A 22,242-nucleotide genomic window follows, 5' to 3' on the forward strand; every position below is an offset into this window, starting at 1 on the left:
GGAAAGCTTTTCATCCTGTCCTCCGGCATCCTGCTGACATCAGCAGATTCCATGAGGGACGCTGACTTGAACTTTTGCACCCTTTTCTTCCTCAAGGGCACAACAGCGCCACCTGCTGTTTAAAATCCTTCAGAGCCTCCAGCTCAGTCCTGAGCCTGATCCATGGTCCATACGGGATATGAGCACACCAGCCCTGAAAGCCTCCCCAGACTCCCACTCCAACACTCTCACACTTCTTCATGTGTGTTGGAGGAGAGGTTCCAGTTAGGTTATAAACAGGAACAGATCCACCTTATGTTCCCTTCTCTGTCCCACAAGTCCCTGCAGGGCCTGCTACATAGGATCTAATGTATAAATGTGGCCAGGAGGGCTGGTCAGCCAAGTCCGGTTGTGGTAAGTCAGGCTGGGTCAAGAAAGGATGTGGGTCTGTGGGTGTTTCATCTGCGTGTCCCTTTTCCTTTTCTCCAACACCTCCCTCTTCCTTGTCTTCTGCTGGTTGCTCCCCACCCTTCTGTTTAGTTCTGTTGAGATATGCCCTCGTGTAGCCCAGGTTGGCCCTGAGCTAGCCTTTACCATGCAAGTTCTGGGATTACAGAAATGCACCACACTCCTGGCTTGCTTTCCCTCTGTCACGGCCTGCAGTGAGAGCCCTACTTCTCTTTTTGTACCATGGCCTCACAGTCCACGACACCCAGAACTCTGCTCCACAGGTCTGCAAATGAGAGCCTATCAACCGCCAAGTTCTTGGTGCCATTTCTCATATACAGGTTGTCCAATGCAGGAAACCCCAGAGGCTCAGTAGAGAGAGACCCAGCACAGAGCTGATCTGCATCTGGACATACACATGCTGTGGTGCGCATTCCATCTGAACTAAAGAAAGCTCGTGTACGTGTATACTACACACATGCAGTTCACACTCAGAAAGCCCTAGTATAAAGTTGCAGTTTTTTTTCTAGCTGATATAAAATGTGCCAGTTTTAAAACTGTGCATTTGTTGCTTGCAAACTTATAAATATGTATAAACCCCATTATAAATAAATCCTGTCTGGCAGATGGCATTTTATCTGCCAGCCACAGTTGCAGGGAGTTTTAAGTACTTATTAATTTCCCATTTTCAAATTCATGGCATGGGCCTGGGAAATATGATGTGAAGTGGTGTGAAATTTTCTTCATAATTGGTGGGGGTGGGAGGGAGATGGAGTCCACAAGTAAGCGTCAAGGAAGGGGTAGAGGCTCACCAGTCAACATCAAAGCCAAGACCCTTAGCATTCGCATGTCCTCACACTGAAGACAAGTGCTCTACCCTCACACTAGGTCTGCTGAGTCAGGAGCCCAAGGGCCAGAGCCCTGAAATCCATGTGTGGATCAGGCAGCCTGGTTCTTCGATGTCTGCCTTCTGCTCTGAGACTGATTTTTTATAAATACCAGCCTCTGCCCCAGGATGTCCCAGTTCACAGAGTGTGCACAGGTATGCACAAGGCTGGGCAGAAATCTCTGGAGATAGCCTTCCATCCATGCTGACTGTGGTGGAGCTCCTCCGTTGCCCCACCCACTGGCTAACCCAGGTGTCTTCAGTTCTGCTCCCGGGGCTTAGCAGCAAATAGATGCCCACAATGTATCCTGGGTGGACTCGTGCTCCACAATGCAACCATTCCACAGCAGCTACTTCCTTCTTGACTTCTGGGATCATTTCCAAAGTAAGCTATATGGACCCAAATCCCCCCTCTATCCCCACCCCCACCCCCAGCTCCCCTTGGTAGAATACCAGCTAAGTCATCAACCACAGGTCCTGACTCTCTCAGGTAAATGGCTCAGTCCTTCCTGTACTTCAAAAGGTGAAGTATGTTGCTTCCATGTGAGCTACATGTCGGAGCCTCAAAAGACCTTAGCAAGTCCTGCATTCTTTCCTAGATCTAGCCATTGACCACTGCCATCCAATTTCTTCAGCTGAAATACAAGGGCCCCTTCAGCTGAATCATCTCAGAAGCACCTGCCCATTATCCCAGAAGGGCAAAATTTCTAGGTTTGTAATATGTTCCAGGAGTGGGGTTTATTATCTACATTGTCTTTCTTGAAAACACACACACACACACACACACACACACACACTTCAAAATTTCCATAAGAACTTACATCACACATATGTTTCTGAGCACATGGTTTCATTTGCAACCTTTCTACTACCCTCCTCCTATTTAAAATCTGGCTGTCACCATCCACAGAAACTGTTTATAGATGGCCTGCCACTTTGGGCCCATGGAGGAGAAGAGAGATACATTTTGTCAGTGAAGAGTCCCAGGAAGTCACTTTACATATTTATTTCTCTATCCACACCACTCTTTGAAGGAAGCACAAGTCATGGCATCTGAGAACCTATTGTTCAGGTTGTACCAGGATGAGCTTCGTGGGGGTGGCCTCTGCTGCATCACTGTCTTGGGGACTGAGTTGGATTTCAACTCAACTCACTTTAACAAGAAGAGAATGTGGCACTGGATCTAAGTTGGAATGGAGGTGTCCACTCTATAGCCACTCCTATAAGGAGGCCTCCCAGGTGTCTAATGTCACCATGGGGGAGATCTTCCCTTCGAAAGAGAGGCATCTTCAGGACACCAGTGGAGCCTATGGCAACTGTGACCTGAATCCCATGGGCTTTGGGGAATTCATTCTCCCTTGTCCTTCCAACCTAAGCTTTACCCTCCATTCATGGTTTCTCACGGCCTTTACGTACAACTGCCTCTGTTGCTAGGAGAACCTCACGGTTGCTTCATGTGTCCTACTTGACCCATCTAGCCACCATCTGAGTTGGCCTGTCACAGAAAGCTGTTTATCAAGGCTAAGCAGGCATCCCACTCTTCGTCTTTAAAATACAAAAGGGACACCGTGGTCGTAACACAAGTGTAGGTCAAAGATTGAGTCATTTGACCTGTGTTGTTAGCAGACTGCCCACCTTATGATGGAGGGAGATTTGAGAATCAGAGCCAACCTAGACCATGATGAACAACCCCGTGGGAGGTCAGTCAGCCCCACGAGTGTGCAGAGGTAATCTGAAGCACAGCTAACTCTCCCAGGAGAGCAAGGGATGGAAGGATTTGGCAGGGGATTCAGAGCCACTGTGCAAGAGCAGACAGGGGCTGTTTTTAAGGCTGCTGAACCCCACCACGCACCACTAAAATAGATGCAGAGTTCTGGACGGAGTGGTGGGGTGCCTATAAGAAGGAGCACAGGATCCAGGCACACGCCAGACCCTCATGCCTGGCGTAGACTCAGCCACCGTGCCCTGGGAGCTGAAGCCCCTGAATGCACAGCAGAGTGCTGTTCTGCACAGTATGGAGTTGCTCCTTCATAGCCCGAAGCCCTGCCCTACCCAGGCAGATATGGTCTGGGAACCCATGAAAGAGGAGTGTGGGCTCAGGGGGGAGCAGCTTTGGGGTTTGCCTCCAAACCCTGGCCTCAAAACACAGGCAGGCCACACCTGTGCGCAGAAAAGGCTAAGTGACTAGAACAGCTCTTCTGTTAGCTGATGATGCGACCTGAAGTGAGCCTCAGTTTCCCCAGGTATATGTGAGGTTTGAGGGACTTGTCCCATCACATACATGGTGTTTGTAGAAAGACATGACGAACCCCTGTGAACTCTGACATGCTTTAAAAGGAATGCAGGCCAGAACATGGCTGCCAAGTACAACCTCTGCAGTCTGCCCTGTGTCTAAAAGATTTCCCTAAATACAACTCCTGTCCTCTAATCTGGAATAATAACTAGATGTTTTGAATTAAAATTAAAAGAGAAATGATTCCTATAAATCTTATTACCCTCAAACTCAACACTGACTTCAGAGAATTCATTTCTGAGTATTTTTTTTTTAACTTCCCTGGAGAGGGAAATGAAGTCAGAAGAATGCTGAGGTGCTCATGGTCTGTAACACTTTGCTAGTGACTTGAACAGAAGCATTCCAGCAGTGCGTGAGCAGGAAATTCAAGATTGGATAATTTTGTATGTTTTTCTATGTACAATACAGTCACACACAGGAGCAGCAGGACTTGTATGTGTGTGCACAGGGCACAGCCTCTTGGGGGACAGAGGACAGGGTGACTCTTGGGGTACCTCAATGCTTATGTATGTGGCCACAAGGCAAGAGCTTGAACTAGGGGCTACCAGCATATCTGCTCATCTCTGTGATTTCATCCATGTAGCATCTGTCCCGACTGACACCACCCAGGAAACAGCAGGATCCTGAAAGTCGATGCTAGAAGACTGCTGTGCTGCCAGCTTGGATCCAGCGGGCACTCAAAGGGTTAAAAACTGCCAAGAGATCTCCTACTGAGCCCCCAAGATCTTCCCTTCCCAGCCTCTCCTGTTAGCACCCAACTGACTACGGGGCAGCAAAAGCGGGGCTCACACTTACAATTAGAGCCATGCCAAACTCCGATTGGCCCAACGTTTAGTCTCCCCTTAACTATACTCTTTAGAATATAATTTATTTATGTTTATATGTATGGGTGTTTCGCTTGCAAGTGTGTAAGTGCATTATGTGCCTACTTGGTGTCCACGGAGGCCACAAGATTCCTGGGACTTGAGTTACAGACAGCTGTGAGCTGTCATGTAGGCTCAGAGAATTGAACTTGAGTCCTCTGGAAAAGCAGCCAGTATTCTTAACCACTGAGCGCCCCACCCTCACCCCCATCTCTGTCTCCCCTCTCTTTATCTCTCTCCACCTACCTACCCACAATACGCACACACACACACACAAACACACAAACACAAACACACACAGAGAGATTTAATTCCTTCCTCTTAAAAATATCCAGTTTTAGCCAGGCAGTGGTGTGCATGCCTTTGATCCCAGCACTTGGGAGGCAGAGGCAGGCGGATTTCTGAGTTCAACCAGGACAGCCAGGGTGATACAGAGAAACCCTGTCTTGAAAAACCAAAACAAACAAAAAAAAAAATCCAGTTTTTCATCACACAACCCTAAAACGTACAGAGTCCTACTATGCTAGTCAGGAGTGCCACCACATGGAGTCTCGCAGGGACCAACACCCAGGTCACAGTCCTATGAGGAGCCAACCACCAAGTGCTCCATCTGCTCAAGTTTGTTAAGTCACGGGGCAATCACTGCCCACATGACTTTTTAGAAGTCATAGATGTAGCCAGCTTTGAAACACAGAGTATCACCCACCATGAAACAACAGCTTCTGAGATGGCAGAGAGAGAAGACAGAGCTCCACGAGCGTGGTTCCTTTTCATGGGGCTACTAAGAAAATATGGAGGAGAGACAAGAAGGCTCATTACCCCTCACTCCAGCTGCTCCCAAAGACTGGAGCGTGGAGCTGAGCACACACGGACCTGGGGAAAAACAGCCCAGTGTGTGTGTATCTCCAAAGCTCAATTCTGGGCAGAAGCTGGCACAGGCCTTTCGAGGCTCTAACACATGGTTTTTTGTTCTACTGAATACGAGAGGTAGGTGGGAGGCCACTTCACTGGCACCTTCCATAAAAAAGCCCATGATGGTCACATTGGCTTGAAGGACCTATAGACCAGGAATACGCACATCCTACTTCCTCAGACATACACGTCATCAGTACGCTGACAAGGAAGCATTTGCCAATCAGACATCTTAAGTCTTATTCAAAGTATCATGTTTGGCCTCAAATGAATCTCCCAAACACACACACACACACACACACACACACACACACAATTGAAGTCAAAGGTTCCCCATGCTGAAACATGACCCGAACAAACCAGAGTACCATCTACTTTGGAGTGGGGATTCAGTGGATTATCCTGTGGCAGAAAACCCATTCACACAATGTCAATTCAGGGCATAGGAGGCAGCACCCAGCGAGCCATGACTGGAGGAGGTACCACCATCCCAGAGGAGGCACCACCACCCATGAGCCGAGCTGTAGTCTGGAACCAGCACTCACACAAAGCGGTATCAGCAGGGGCAGATGTTTGGGCAGCATGCTACTGTATTCTCTCACAATTCTGTTTGTCCTGGAGCTGCCAGCTCACCTGCATTCGCCTTGAATTGTGCTTATTACGTAAGAATGACTTCCTAGCAAAATTTCCCAGTAGAACAGGTTAGTTAATATTTTTCCCAGAACAACTACAGTCGAACCTGCCTCTCTCTAAAAACACACAGCATAGAGCACTAGTCTCTCACATCTCTCTTAGTCTTAAAAAATATAAATATCGGGGCCATTTGTACAGGATGTGTGGGTATGTACACTTCTAATAAGCATGTCTGAATTGTGTGAACATATTTATGAAATTTGAACTTGAAGGAAACCTCCCTGGGGGGCTTTTAAAGGTGATGGGCCCACAGACAGTTGCCCCCATTTCCATAGGCTGAGAGCGGCAGAGCCCAGGTCCTCCTGACCTGGCATGAGGTATGGGGACTGGGGCGCTGGGCAAGCTCAGGGTTTCCTCTCCACTGGTTGCTGGAGACAAAGCTCACTCCCGGCAGAGACAATGGGCAGGCCGCTCTTGAGGTGGTAATTGATGAGGTGGCTGATGCTGTCAAAGACCCTGTCCTTCGTCCGGATCTGTGAGGACAAAAGGAAAGAGAGGTTGAGCAGGTGTCGTGGGGCAGAAAAGAAAGACCTCATTGCAGTAGAGCTATCTAGAACATCTGACTTGGTCCAGAAAGGCAAGGGGAGGACCAGGTTTCCTGGACCTGAGGTGGCACCGTGCTTCAGAGCTGATCTCTGTACAGACCCTGGTCACTGACAGTAGCTGGTCACTTCAGTGTGCGTCACCTACCTGTCCCTCTGAGGCAATCTTTGACCTTTCAGCCCCCCTGCCCTATGGGCACTGCCTACCTCAGTCCTTCTCTCTGTGACCACTCTGGGACAACAGAAAGGAAGTCCCAGCTAATGAAGACAAGAAAATGCAATAAAACACAGGTCTGGAAGGGAAATAAAGTGGCCTTTGTCTGTGGACTCCTGCATAGCTATGATAAAGAAGCCAACAATGAAAACTATTTTTGACCTAATACACAATAAAAGTAACTTTCCAACTTCTGAAGCTAATATACAAACGCCAGTCACAGGCCAGTGAGATGGTTCAGTGGGTAAAGGTGACCTAAGTTCAAACCCTGGAGCCCATGTGAGGACGGAAGTAGAAAACCAACTTCACAAAGCTGCCCTCTGACCTGTACACATGCATTATTGCATGCATGCGCTCCTACACACACACACACACACACACACACAATAACAATAAGTAAATAAAAATGTTAAGTTAATCACTTTCTTATACACTAGCAATGGCCACATAAAATTTGAAACAGAATGCCAACCAATTATTGTACCATTAAAAAAAAATAGAATACTTAGGTATTCAATGAAATATTTAGGTATAAGTTTAGTAACATATAAACAATGTATGAAATGAATTTGTTGCTATTAATAATTTTTTTCTAAAGTTTATTAAGAGAAGAAAAAAGATCCAGATTAGTCTCCAAAGTATTGAAAGAGAAGAACAGGGTTGGTTCCAGGCTACAATTCTGGACCCAGAAAGAAGAGCAATATGGAAAACTTCACTGCAGGAATCAAGACACTGAAGTGTTAGAGGAAGGACAGACTCGTGCACCTGGACCAGAGTAATGAGCCAGAAACAGACCCATTAGATAATGCTTGCTAACTTTTAATGAGAGATAAAGTCATGGACTGAAGAAAACAGTGTTTTTAATAGATAATCCTGGAATAATTGGGCATCCATGTGGGAAAAAAAAAGACCTTATATCTGTTCAAACATTGACTCAAATGTATTAAACAGAGACCAGAAAATCATGAAACTCTTAGAAGATAATTTAGGAAGAAATGTAGACAACTATGGTGTTAGATAAAAGAAAATGAGCATAGATTCGCAGAGAGGAAGCTGACAGGAGAGCGCCCTTCAGACAGGTTCTATTAGGAGACTGGCTCAAGGCCTCCATGACAAGGCCTCAGAAAGGCAGAGTATTGGGATGAATAAGACACTGTACCCACCTTCAATTCTGTTCAACAGAAGGAGTTTCTGACTCAGAGACCTTCCAAGGAGGTGGGAGCAAAGTTCAAGTCAAGAAGGTACTGATAAAGACTAGCATTTGAAGTTGGGAGACACACACTCTCGGACAGAGGGAGGGAGGAGGGAGGGAGGGAGGGAGGGAGGGAGGGAGGGAGGGAGGAGGGAGGGAGGGAGGGAGGGGGGAGGGAGGGAGGGAGGGAGGGAGGGCACCATATGTGAAGTACAGCGGTCTCTTGGTGTCTCTGGTGAGGCACCTCTCCAGCATCCATAAAACTGTGCATGTATTGCCCCTTGTGGTTTCAAGACCCACTATGGACATCAAACTCCAGAGAAATTCAAATCCCTTATTTGTAACATGATTCACCATTTGCAAAATATACACACATCCCACCATAGATTCAAAACAACCTCCAGATCTCTTGTTAGATTACAGGCCAGAAGCTGCCCCACCCCCACCCCAGGCTGTTCTCCAACCCTCCACTACCCCATTCTCTCCCACCACCACTCTACCCCTCCCACCACCCCCTCTGACCCCCTAACCCACCCCCTCCTACCACCACCTCACCCCTCCCCTCCCCACCCCACCCCCACCCCCACCCCTGGCAGCTCTCTTTCTGGGACAGAAAGTGACAAAACCGTGACCTGTGACTTCACGGTTCTTGTAGGGAACTCATTTCTCTCCCTTCCACTGCAGCTGTGAGCAAGCCCAGCTCCCTGGTCTCTGGACCAAGGGCCACCTTGAACTATATCTTCCCTTCTCTCTAGTGCCTTCTGGTGCCTGGCATGTAGACCACACCAGGGTAGGATGTGGTTTGGAGAGCTTGGCTTTATGCCCCACACTGAAATCCTGTAAGGCTCAGAAGCCCCAATTGTCCTTAGGGACTGAGGGACCCTTCTCTCAGGACTCCTTCATGATAAATGACCTTAAGGGCATTGAAGGTTCTCTCTTCATGACCTTATCCTCTGCCTCTGGACCAATGGGCCTCTCCCCCTCCCCCTCCCTCTCCCTCTCTCCCTCTTCCTTTCCCTCTCCCCCTCCCCCTCCCCTCTTTCCCTTTCCCTCCCTCTCCCTCTCCCTTTCCCTCTCTCCCTTTTCTTCTCCCTCTTCCTCTCCTCCTCCCCCTCCCTCTCTCCCTCTCCCTCCCCCTCTCCCTCCCTCTCCCCCTCCCTCTCTCCCTCTCCCTCCCCCTCTCCCTCCCTCTCCCCCTCCCTCTCTCCCTCTCCCTCCCCCTCTCCCTCCTTCTCCCCCTCCCTCTCTCCCTCTCTCCCTCTCCCCCTCCCTCTCTCCCTTTCCCTCTTCCTCTCTCTCTCCCCCTCCCCTTTCCTCCCTCCCCCTCCCCCCACCCCCTCTCTCAGCACTCTGTTCTTCCTTATCAAGGTCTGGTCATGGCTGCCTGTCCTCCTGAAGCTTTCTCTTCTAACAAAGGTAAGTCCTGCCTCTGTTTCCCTTTTCTACACGCCTGCTGTTCTCCCTAACATTTACAATGCTGTGGACATAGCTGTTCCCGAGCTCAGTTTGAAGGACAATGGCAAGAAGACCCTTAGTACCTTCTTAGTACAGATGGTTTTCTCTAAGTCACAACTGACCATAAAGGATCCTGTCACAGGCAGTTCCACCTTGAAAATATTGTCTCAGGAGCTCTGTGGCTGGGGAAAGGGCCAGTCTCTCGTGCCAAGAAGATAACTTGGCAGCTCTTGTTGTCTCCCACAAGACCATACTGCAGACCTCACCCACCTTTGGGAGCTCAGAAGAGCTTAGAAGGTGTGCTGTCTCTTCAAGCCTTCTGGGGTTGGGTGCTATCTGACTCACCACAGAAGAAATCACAGGGAACCTTCAGTTCTGTGAACAGGGGGAAACAGACACCGCTACCCACGGGGTCTCCAAATCTGTCTCAATGATCACAGCATCAGACTCATGAGCAGAGGAAGGCCCACAGGGGACACAACCATCCCTAGACCTCTGTGAGATCCCACAAGGCCAGAGTCAAGCTGGAGAAGAGGAAGATGGCATCTCCCTGCAGGTGAGTCTCCTAGGGAACAACATCAAGGCAGGATGCCTGCCTGTCTAAAATGGCTCCCAGGTGAGGCACCTCTCCAGCATCCATAAAATTGTGCATGTATTGCCCCCTTGTGGTCACAAGCGTGCAATGTTAGGGAACTTCAAAGTTTCCAGGGGGAAGGTTCCTTCAGCATGGTTTGTAGTGCTTGGGAAGATTTTGTTCCTGGACAGCAGCTCCATCACTCAGAACTCCACATGTATGCTAGCCCAGGAAGAAGCTGAGAGGGGCAAGCCCACAGCACTCCAGGAGCGACACAGATTTCCTCAAAACAGGTCCTTCCCACCCAGGACCTTCCCTGACAAGGAAGTCATACTAATCCAGAGCTGACAGTGACTTGACACAATCACAGTGGGTGGCACCTTCATCTCTGCCTTCCTGGACAGTGATCTAAACATAGTCCTGGTGATAGCCATCGCTCAGAAAACCATTGTGCCAGGCAGAGACCAGTCCCAGCTGCCCACAGCAAGGATGGCACACAGTCTAGTCAGAACTGGGCCTCCAGAGGAGTATCCAGGCAGGAACTTGCCTAGCTTCAATGTTGGCCAAGCACCTAACAGTGCCTGGGCAGCCCAGAAACTGGGAAGAAGATGCCTAACACTGCTGGCAGGGGAGCTAATCCTGCTAGGACACATGATAGGGGACAGAGGAATCTGGGCAAGCATGTGCCTTACTTACTTTGTGGCTTGGTAGCATGTCCCAGTGATGGATAGACTTGAGTGCAGAGGCCACTCCTAGTCCAAGCCACTCCAAGCCTGGGCTTCATAGCAGCGGAAGTGCACAGACTTCCTCAATGTGATGGGAACTGTCTCAGAGGGATCTCCACCCAGAACCTCAGGACCTTCTCTGGTCTGCATGGAGACCTCTGCTGACCTCCTTCAGTCCAGTCTCCCCTTCCTTCTAGATCTAGCATCCCGTCCATTGCTAGTTCCTAGGAATGGTTGGGCTGTAGACACAGAACACACAACTCCCATGCCCCACACATTCCTCTTTGTTTGTTTACAGAGGAGAAGACGGCAAGTAAGAATCAGGTGAAATGAAACACGCTGTCTGCAGACAACAGCAGTGACCCCAGGTAAGGCACTTCTGGGAGTCAATGAATTATCTGTCTCTTCCCCTTCCCAGAGTCAGATGCTCTACTCCAGGAGGTTTTCTCTCTCTCTCTCTCTCTCTCTCTCTCTCTCTCTATATATATATATATATATATATATATATATATATATATCCTCTCTCTCCCTCTATCCCTCCCTCCCTCCCTCCTCTCTCTCCTTCCTCTCCTCCTCCCTCTCTCCCCCTAACCCTTCTCTCCTTCTCTCTCCCTCTCTTCCTTACTCTCCTTCTCCCCCTCTCTCCCCCTTTCTCTGCCCTTTGCCCTCTTCCTTCCTCCCCCTCTCTTCCTTCTTCCCTCTTTCCCTACTCTCCACCTTTCCCCTCTCTTCCTCTCTCCTCCTCTTTCTCCCTCTTTCCTTCTCTCTGCCTCCCTCTCCTTTCTCTCTCCCTGTCTTTCCTTGATGTTCAGATAGATACAAGAGAGAGACCAACCTCATGGAACCTAACACAGCATCCTATTTCTAGCAACCACCACGCCCATATCCTAAAACACCACACCACAAAGGGAACAGACCAATTCCAACTCAGAAGACAAGTCAGAAAACAGAAAGAAATTCAATTCACATAAAACAAAAACAAAGGACTTACTACATCCGCTAAGATAGATGTATGAAAAAAATTATTCAATGGGTGACAAACTCTTTTAGAAATTAAATACACAATTTTACAAAGTATGTGAACATATGCTTATATGAGAGAGAGAGAGAGAGAGAGAGAGAGAGAGAGAGAGAGAGAGAGAGAGAGAGAGAAAGTTGATAAGGTTGTCAAGAAATGCTCCAAAGCAGCAGAAACTTGAGGGAAAGATAAGTTGTTATTCCTGTAGCTTTCCAGTAAGTTTATTTTTAGTGTTCTTAATGGTGGAGATGTACACTAATAGTATTTATAAGCAAAAAAACCGACAAGAGGTCAAGCAAGAATATATTACAAAATTATTTTAAATACTTCTCCCTTCCCTCAATTCCTTCCTACTCTTCTTCCTTCCTGGGAAACCAGTACAAAATAAAGGTAAGAGAGGTGCCATATTATAAGGCCCAACTGGGGTTCTGGCAAGGGGAGAGCACGCACGCACAGGAGGTATAGCTCATGGGTCAGAGAACAAGAGGAGACATGGAAAGACTTCATGACTGTGGAAGTGGAGCCATTGTTTACGGTTAGTAAGTAAAAGCTCCGAGAGCCAACAGCTGAAGGCTCCATGAGTCAAGCCCATGGAGGACCTGGACACTCGAGTGTTGGTGGTTTCTCCCAATGCATCACACTGCGCCAGCCTCGCTGGGCCAAGAGGAGGAATCAGCTCTGAATGACTGAGGGGTGGGGGATAGTTTTAGACATACACTGCTGACACAATGATTTGGCACAAAGATCCATCTCCAAGGCCTCTCCCACAACCTCCACCAGCTCTCCCCAACACTATTTATTTAGAATCCCTTTCTTCAGCACCCCACCCACCACAGAGGCTCCTGGAGCTGGGTTGGGTGGCCTCCCTTTGGCTTCCCAGTGACCTCAGTGCACAGCAAGAGAGCCCAGAGGCTGCTAGACGCCGGAATAAATTTAGACTCAGGCCGTTTTTTTTTTCTCTCTCTCTAATCTAACTTGCCAAGCTTCCCCCTTTATAGTCAGGGACCAGCCAATTACCATGAAAATCAGAAGAATAAATATTGAAGAGAACGTGTTCAGCGTCTATTTCAGTGTCCTCGCAGCAAGAAAGCAACTTTGCATTTTTAATTAAGTCTTTCATTTCCATCTCCTTTGCAGCTAAAGCTATCCTCTGTAGGATCAATTAAATCGGATAATCAGATCCACCTAAAAGCTCCTCCGTCCCCCCCTCCCCCTCCCTCACACCCCCCCCCCCCCGCCAAAGAATAGTCATCAGTGGGTAGGAGTTAACGAGCATTCTTGACGGCTCTGCAAATTTCACTCCAGAGTGACTATCCAGGCAGGGATCACAATTCCACTCCCTCGGTTCCTGCACACCTTGTTACGGGCTTGGGAAAATATAATAAGCTATTGTTAGTAGGGTATGAGGGTTGGTTTTAATTACTAATCCTATACACTAAACAGTCACCTGGGATGAGAGTTTGAATGAGATATTATCTAGATCAGGTTAGCCTGTGAGCATGTCCATGGGTGATTATCTTGATTATGATAATTGATGTAGGCAGACCCACCCACTGTGGGCAGCCCTATTCCCTAGGCAGGGAATTCTGGATTGTGTAAGAGCAGATAAAGAAAGCTGGGCACAAGGGTGCATGCATTAATCACTATTCTCTGCTCTTGCCTGTGAATGTCAAAGACACAGAACATGTCTTTTAAGATAATTCTTTGGTGTATAAAGACTTCGAGAAAACATTTAATCATCTTTGTTCTACGCACAACATACTCAGCTAGACTTTTTTTTCAGCATTCCATGTTTTAAATACCAATCTTCAAGGGAAATATTTATACTCTCACAGAATTCTTGAAGAGCTTTCCCTGCTATTTTCTTTTTGATAACCACAACTGAATTGCTGCAAGGCCTTGGGGGGGGAGGGGGGGAAGCACGGGGTTGGGGGGAGAGCACTAGGATGCTTCTATATAGGTATACTTGTTTGTGGTTTTATACCTGTAAAAATTCACTATAGTTCAACATTAGCAGCATCACAGATGCACACTCACACACCTGTAGAGGGCATGAGATCCTCATACAGATTAGTACTATAGAAACCAGAGGAAACAGATATTTGCCTGGTTTCCACCTGGAGAGCTGGGGATGGGTGTACTTCATAACCTGGTGATCTTTGCTATCTGTAGGGCCAAGCCCCACCCTAATCCCCTAAAAGATCATCTTTATTTATCCCAGACTCACCCCTCTATATCTTGAGCATTGCTTCTCATCTATAGAACCCATCCTTATGAGAGATTCACTTGTTCTTTATTACATTAGCCCAGATAACGTCTGTGTTATCTTAGGGCCAGGCCAATCCTGACTCTACAGGCATTTCCAAGTCAACAGAACCCATCTTTCTGGCAGAGGCTGTATGTACTTTGTAAAGAGTTTCAATGTCACTGTACATACAGGACTGGGTTAATTGTCATCAGGAAACTCTTTCTCTGAAGTTGTGCTATGCTTAAATGTGGCTAAAATAAAATGTCCCGGGTCATGCTCTAGAAGTCTGAACCAGCTAACTAAGTCAGGCTGAACTGATTTTCCTTCTGGCCTCTCTCAGATCGCTACTCAAACAGCCCTGACGGTTGCAGAGACACCCTACCTGCTCCCTAAATTCCTTAAACTCTCAGTTCATAATCTATAAAAGCCATGTGGGTCAAGCATCCACTCAGTGCCTGATGAATACCTACTTCAGTGTCTCTGAAGGTACAACATGCATACAGAACACCAAATAGACTGGACAGAAAATAAATTCATCATTATACATAATAATGACACATAATAATCAAAACGCTAAACAAATAGAACAAAGAAAGAATATTTAAAGCTGCAAGGGGGAAAAAAAACCAAGTAATATATAAAGGCAGACCTACTGAAATAACACCTGACTTTTCAATGGAGAGTCTAAAGCCAGAGCGGTCTAGATAGATGTGCTGCAGATTCTAAGAAAGCACAGATGCCAGCCCAAACTACTATACCCAGCAAAACTTTCCATCATAATAGATGGAGAAAAAAAAAGATATTCCGTGCTAAATCAAATTTAAGTAGTATCTCTCTGCAAATTGAGCTCTATAGAAAAATTTCAACCACACTCAAGAAAACACAAAGAACAAATAATCTCAGGCCAGCTAATTAAAAGGGGGGTGGGACCCACACCACCACAACAAAATAGCAGGAATCAGTAAACACTGCTCAATGATAACTCCCAATATCAATGGTCTCAATATCCCAATAAAAAGACAGAGTAACGTATTAGTTATGAAAACAGAACCCATCCTTCCGCTGCACCCCCTAAAATGAAGGATAGACATCACCTCAGAGAAAAAAAGTTACAAAAAGATCTTTCAAGCAAACAGACTAAAGAAACAAGCTGGTGCAACCATTTTTAATATCTGACAAAATAGATTTCAAACCAAAACCAATCTAAAGAGACAGGGGAGACTATATACTCATCCCAGGAAGAATCCACCAAGAAAATATGCAATTCTAAACATCTGTGCACCCAATACAAGGGCACCCAAGTTCATAAAAGAAACGACTACAGTACTTTAATGACTACAGTTCAAAATCACATGTTATCAGACCTCAGAGGATTGTGAGAAACTTCAATGCCCACTTCCTGCCAACAGGCGGGCCATCCAGACAAAAGCTAAACAGAGAAACTCTGGGGCTAAATGATGTCATAAACAAAATGGATCTAACATATTTACAGAGCATTTCACCCAAAGACGGAGAATACACCTCCTTCCCATGACCTCGTGGAACTTTCTCCAAAACTCACCAGAGACTCTGACACAAAGCAAATCTCAGCAGACTCAAGACTACTGACCCTACCCTCCTCTGTGCGCCAACCACACGGTCCAACCAAACACTTTGGCTCCCTCCCGGCCCATCCATCACTGATCTAATTCTGCTAAGTAATTCTAACCTTCCTCCTTTTGTTTCCACTGGCCAAGAGGTTTTAAAGTAACAATCCTGGCATTTGCTCAACGGTTAAGTTGATTAAATTGCACTTACTGAACTTGGCAATTATTGGACTCTGCCCAGGGTGAAGTCAAATACTCTTATTGATTGGCAGGTAGACAAGCCAGACAAACCCACAGAATTACTCAGACAGAATTGTATCATCAACTCGGTGCCTGAAGGCTGTGTTTCAGTGACCTGCAAAACACGGGGCTAATTGATGGGGACAGTTGCCTGCTGCCCAGCATTCTTTGTAGCCTCTAGGAAAGCCTAGAGATTCCAGTTTGGGAAACATTTGGGATAAATATTGAAAATCCAGCAGACTTTTAACTTCTGTGGTCACTGACTACTTTAGGAAGGAAGGGTGTGGTTGTTATTGCTTTAGTGTGCATGTGTGTTTGTGTACGCGTCTACACTCATGTGTGCAGGCGCCTTTGAGGACAGAAGAGGATGCCAAATCTCCTGAAGCTAGAGTCACAGGTAGTTATCTGTAACTGATAGATAGCATCCTGATGTGGGTACTAGGAACTGAACTCACGCCCTTTGCAAGAGCAACAAACACTCTTAACCACCGAGCCATTTCTCCAGTGTTCAAACGTGCAAACGTGCTATTTTTATAAATCTCGTTTCACAGTTATCTTTATAGTTTTATACTTTGGTTTTCAGTTCCAAATGGAGGTCCTTTTTCATAGGATATAAAACATGGATAACTTTTTAAGTGTCCATATGGTAAGACCAAAGTTCCCCTGTCTCGTTATATTCATTCTCTCTCTCTCTCTCTCTCTCTCTCTCTCTCTCTCTCTCTCTCTCTCTCTCTCGTGTGTGTGTGTGTGTGTGTGTGTGTGTGTGTGTGAGAGAGAGAGAGAGAGAGAGAGAGAGAGAGAGAGAGAGAGAGAGAGAACCACCCTGAGTGACGGCCTTCATCTTCCGCTTTGTCTGAGACTCTTGTAGAGGTTTCTCATTGTTCACAGTTATATACATCAAACTAGCTCCAGGGGAGTGTCTACTCTCTGCCTCTGTGCTGGATAGCTAAATGTTAACGTGACACAAGCTAATGTCATTGAGGAGGGAACCTCAATTAAGACAAGACCTCCCTAACAGCAGACTGTAGGCAAACCTGTTAGATAATTTTTTAATTAGTGATTGATAGGAGAGGGCCCAGTCCATTGTGGGTGGGGCCGCCCTTGGGCTGGTGGTCCTGGCTTCTGTAAGAAAGAAGCCAATAAGCAGTACCCATCCATGTCCTCTGCATCAGCTCCTGCTTCCAGGTTCCTGCCCTGTTTGAGTTCCTATCCTGACTTCCTTTGGAAGACCAAGTCTAATAACCCTTCCCTCCCCAAGTGGCTTTTGGTCACAGTGTTTCATCAGAGTAATAGAAACCCTGACTAAGATGTTCTCCCATCTCACTGTGAGAACATTAGGAGTACAGACGCCTCCATGCCTGGCTTTTATGTGGATCCTAGAGATTCAAACTCTGGTCTTCATGCTCCTAATGGTGTAGGGCTTGAATAATAATAATAAAAAAAAATGTCCTCCATGGGCTCATGTATTTGAATATTCAGTGATGCTGTTTGGGGAACCATTGGACGGTGCATCGTTTCTGAGGAAGTCCATCGCAGGGGGTGGGCTGTTGAGGGTGTGTAGCCTCATCCCACTTCCAGTTCACTCCTGGTCTTGACATGTAGACAAAGTGTGACCAGCAAAGCTTCACACTCCTACCACCACGCCATTCCCACCATTGTTCTCTCTCTCTCTCTCTCTCTCTCTGGAACTGTGAGCCAAAACATGCCTCCCTCCAGTTGATTTTGATCTTAGTGTCTTAGCACAGCAACAGAAAAGTAGCTAACACCCACGGCAAGCTCTTTACTCACTGAGCCATTTCCACGGCTCCCTTATCCATTATCTTTCAACAAAAGGTTTATCTTTAAACTTTTGATTATGTGCTCACAAGCAGGGGTGCCTGTGGAGGCCGGAAGAGAGCACTGAATTCCCTGAAGGGGATGTTAGAGGGGGTTGTAAGTCACCAAATGCGGCTGCTGGGAACCAAACCCAGGTCCCCTGCATCAGCACTAAGTAAGTACTCTAGAGCGGTGAGCCCTTGCCCCAGGCTAGATTTCTTTATCTTAAAAGACCTGAAGACCAAAGCTTTTATCCTGGACTATGATAACTTTCCAAGTTTCATAACTCACACAGGGCATTGGTCAGGTCACCAACACTTGTCACGTAAGTCTCCAGTTCCTGACAGGTGCCGTAAACAGAGGAGGCAGTGTGGATGTGGCCTCATGCGAGGCCTGGTAAATAGAAACAGTTAAAGGTAGCTATGAGCTTAATGGAAGGTGCCTGCCCATGCCTCACCGTGCCTTCCGGGTCCACCAGCAGCAGGTGCTTGGCCTGCCCATTGTGCATGCCCGTGAGGACAAAGGAGCCGGGGTTGGTGGTACTCTTCCTGACTAGGAAGTCTCCATCTTCCAGTAGCAGGGCCTCTGCCTCCTTCCTGCTCATCTCTCCTTGGTACCAGGGCTCATCGTTAAGCTCCTCCAGCATCCTGGCATCCGGGGCTCTGGGCGTGACTGGGCTGATGCACTCCACAGACGCGGCTTTGCTCAACATGGGGCCCAGGGGCTGGTTTCTCAGGGCATCTTCAAAAGGCTCTGTCAACAACATATGACAGCGACAGATCAATCCCCGGAAGAGGAAGCAGTAAAAATAGAGTGAGAGATGAGAATTAAGATGTAACTCTTGACAGAGCCTGGCAACAGAGATGGATCATCGGAACTAGCATTTCAATGCGCCGCCCAAATGCTGGCATGACTCTCTGGTGAGTCTACTTCCCAGACAGTTGGGGGTTGTGCCTGGTGCCAGGGATGTGAGCACACACTGTCTAGCTGGATAGATGGATTTCAGTGTTGCACACCACTACCACCAAAGGGCAGGTACAACTTTGTCCCACATCACCTACCTTCTCTGAACCTTTAGACAGCCTCCTTGAGGAACCCTACATACAAACTTATCAGTTCTGAAGGAAAAGACTTCATGGAACTTTGATTCTATGAAAAGCCCAACGCATCACAGATTTACTTTGAAAGTCCCCGGTGCCTCTTGTGGATTTGCTCCAGGATAAGAATTCTACTTGGACTTGACCTTCCCTGGTATCTGAGTACTGACACCACTCTCAGCCTTAATCAACATTGCAACAGACTTCTTACGATATAGCATACCAGTGAGTGCTCAGATCCCACCAAGTAACAACCATACCTGTGGCAAAAGAAACCACTAAATACGCCTAATTAAATTCCAGTGTGCAGTCTTTCGTAGGATGGGGGCATTGGTACAAGTGCTGAAAAGTGTGTGCAGTGCCAGGTAACCACCGAGGATTGCAGATCCCACCCCCTTCATGCTACAGTGCAAGCACAAGATCTACAGTGTTCTCTCTTGAACGGGGCCCCTCCCCAGAGGCCAACATTGTTTCCGGGATACTCATTGGAACTCCATAACCACGCAGTGAATGTCGTTGTAAAACAAGCCAGATTTGGTAGGTGTTAGGAAAGGGTGGGAAAAAAAGAGAGGAGACTTCATCAGAGCAAAATTATATCTTTTTCAGAATTGCTAAATCTTTTACAAGTGTAAAGAGGAAAAGCCATTGGCTGAAGGCTAAAATGATCATTTGTGCGTGTGTGTGTGCATGTCTGTGTGTGTATGTATGTATGTATGTATGTGCGTGTGTTTGTACATATGCATATATATGTATATATATATATGTACATATATATATATATATATATGCAAGTGCAGGCCAGATAACGATATTGGATGTCCTTTTAAATCCCTCTCAGCCTCGTTCTTTGAGACAGGGTCTCTCACTGATACGGAATTCCACTGGGCTGGCCAGGCATCCTCTGGTCTCTGCCTTACCGGGTCCAAGGTTACAGATGTGTGCTGCCACACCTGGCATTTTCACTTGGGTTCCAGACTCAAACTTAGGTCCCTGTACTTGGGCAACAAGCACATTAGTGCCTAAATCCCTCTGCCCTGTCCCCCAGCTCCTGGGTTTTCCTTTTCATCCTACTTTTAAAAATCTGATCATATGAAGTACTGGAAAAGCTGCACTCTCATGTTTCTGTGTCATCAACATCTTGCTAGTCCACCATCAGCCTTCGACACTACCATTGCCAACACTACGCACTACCCGACATCATCATGGTCACTGACATCACCAGCAGCATCACCAACACCTTCATCTCTAACACCACCAACATCAGCACCACAATAATCACTAACATCACCAGTATCATCACTAAGAACACCAGCATTGTCACCACTATTACAGACATCGTCAACGACACCACCACCCTCATCCCTAACATCATCAGCACCACAATAATCTCTTACATCACCAGTAACATCACCATCATCACTAATACCACCAACATTAGCACCACCATTATTAATAGCATTGCCACCATTACTACTATTTAGCAGTCGTGCTTCAGGATATACAGACTAAATATCCCTACTTCTAAACAGACAACAATTTCTTAACATCTTTTCTACTTTCAGTCACCACTTCTCTTGTTTTGCGAACAAGAACAGAAATTAATGGATGAGAGTAAGATGTCTTTAGATTTCCATTTCCTCAGCCCTCAGCCCTCAGCCCTCTCAGCTCTCTTCAGGCTCTCTGGCCAAGGCCACAGGTAAGTTGACTGAATGGAGCAGTGAGAACAGTCTGCCCATACTCAAAGCCTCTAGGCTGAAGTGGCTAACTCGTTAGCTTCCTGAGAACTCAAGCGGAAGTCAGGCAGGGTGGAACATGTCTGTGATTTCCAGCACTAGAAAGGCTGAATAAAGAGAACTGCTTCCACTTCAAGGCCAGCCTTAGCTATATAGCGAGTACCAAACTAAACAGGGATGTGGAGCATTACCTAGTCTCCAAACAAAACAAAACCTAAAAAATAAAATAAAAGAAACCCTGAAGAGTGGGCTAATCACTGCTCAATTCTGTAGCTTGGTTAACAGCCTTACTGTTCTTGTACTGTCTTTCTTCCTTTCTTCCTTTCTTCCTTTCTTCCTTTCTTCCTTTCTTCCTTTCTTCCTTTCTTCCTTTCTTCCTTTCTTCCTTTCTTCCTTCCTTCCTTCCTTCCTTCCTTCCTTCCTCCCTTCCTTTCTTTTTTAATGAAAGGAATGGATTCCATGATCCATGTTATTCACCTCCAGGCCCTGACCCTCAACAGTGTCTGGTGGGAGGTGGGCAAATCTTGGAAGCCCAGATGTGGCCCAGGAGAAGTCAACGCTGCCTCATCCAATAAGCACCTGAGTCTATCTTCACCCTCAGAAGACACCGTGAACAGCGATGCTGAACTGGTGGGCAGGGCTGCCGTTGACACAGGATGGGTCACTTAGCCGCTATGGCTCTCCTTTTCCTTTTCTGCAGAGTAGGGAGGTTGATAGTAATAACCCAAGCTACTTGCACGTAAGGAGACTTACGTGACAAGATAAATCAGGAGGTGAGCGCCCAGCATGCGGCAGCCAGGGCCCTGGTCTTCCCATCTCTCTTCAGCTCACTGACTCCTCAACAAACTAAAACAATGGAGTTTGAAATGGAGGGTTTGGGGAGTCAGCCTAGCTGGGAAAGCACTTGCCTTGCAAACATGAGGACCTGAGTTTGATCCCCAGAACCCCTGTTTTAAAAGTCACCCATGTGAGGCTGAAGAGATGACTCAGTGGTTACCAGCAAGGCCACTCTTGCCGAGGACCTGGATTGGGTTACCAACCCCCACACTACACCTCACAATCTCTAGCAACATCATTTCAGTAGGACCTGACACCTCTTCTGATTTCCACAGCCACCAGCCATGCATGTGGTAAGCATATATTTGTACAGGCAAAACCCACTCAAGACACATAAAATTTTTTTTAAAAAGATAAACCTTTAAAACAAACAAACAAAAATAAAACAGGCGAGCAGGTGAGTTCTTGCAATTCCAGGGCTGATAGCCTGTAGATAGGCAGAGCCATGGGGCCCACTGGCCACTCAGGCTAATCTAGTTAGCAAGTTCCAAGCCAATTGAGAGATCTTTTCTCAAAAACAAGGGGAATGGCTCTTGAGGAATGGCACGCACACACACACACAGGCACACACAGACTCACAAATCTACCCACCCACATACATAAACTCCTCTCTCTTCCTGTATGCATATATGTATATGTGTGTGTGTGTGTGTGTGTGTGTGTGTGTGTGTTTATCCTCATGAGCTTCCACATTTCTTTCCAAATTTCTTAACAATTTCTACTCATTCCATTTCAGTTCATGAATTGCATGATTTTTCTCTAACTATATGCCAAGGAACAAGACCACATGATTGCATCAACCTATCCTGCCAAGTCTGGTGAGTTCCCTTCATCCTGTTCTTCAGCACACCACTGAGCAAACGTTAGCTCCTGACAGCATGCAGTTGGTTATT

The 22,242-nt window shown here is 46.9% G+C and overlaps 1 protein-coding gene across 3 annotated transcripts in view; it reads right to left on the minus strand.

Annotated features, from left to right (window-relative positions):
* Positions 1-1,760: 1,760 nt before the first annotated feature.
* The window catches only part of Shc3 (SHC adaptor protein 3), a 161,782-nt gene continuing 141,300 nt past the window's right edge, over positions 1,761-22,242 (minus strand). For 2 of the 3 annotated variants that reach the window (XM_029468657.2, XM_021180505.3), the window contains 2 exons: positions 18,140-18,435; positions 1,761-6,546 (listed from right to left, as the gene is read on the minus strand). In XM_029468657.2, the coding sequence (XP_029324517.1) occupies positions 6,418-6,546; positions 18,140-18,435 (425 nt within the window). In that variant the 3' untranslated portion in view covers positions 1,761-6,417. The remainder of the gene's footprint in view (positions 6,547-18,139; positions 18,436-22,242) is intronic. The other variant, XM_085831079.1, reaches the window with a different exon arrangement.

Source organism: Mus caroli, unplaced genomic scaffold, assembly GCF_978045245.1.
Source record: "Mus caroli unplaced genomic scaffold, Mus_caroli_1 scaffold_15, whole genome shotgun sequence".
Lineage (NCBI taxonomy): Eukaryota > Metazoa > Chordata > Mammalia > Rodentia > Muridae > Mus > Mus caroli.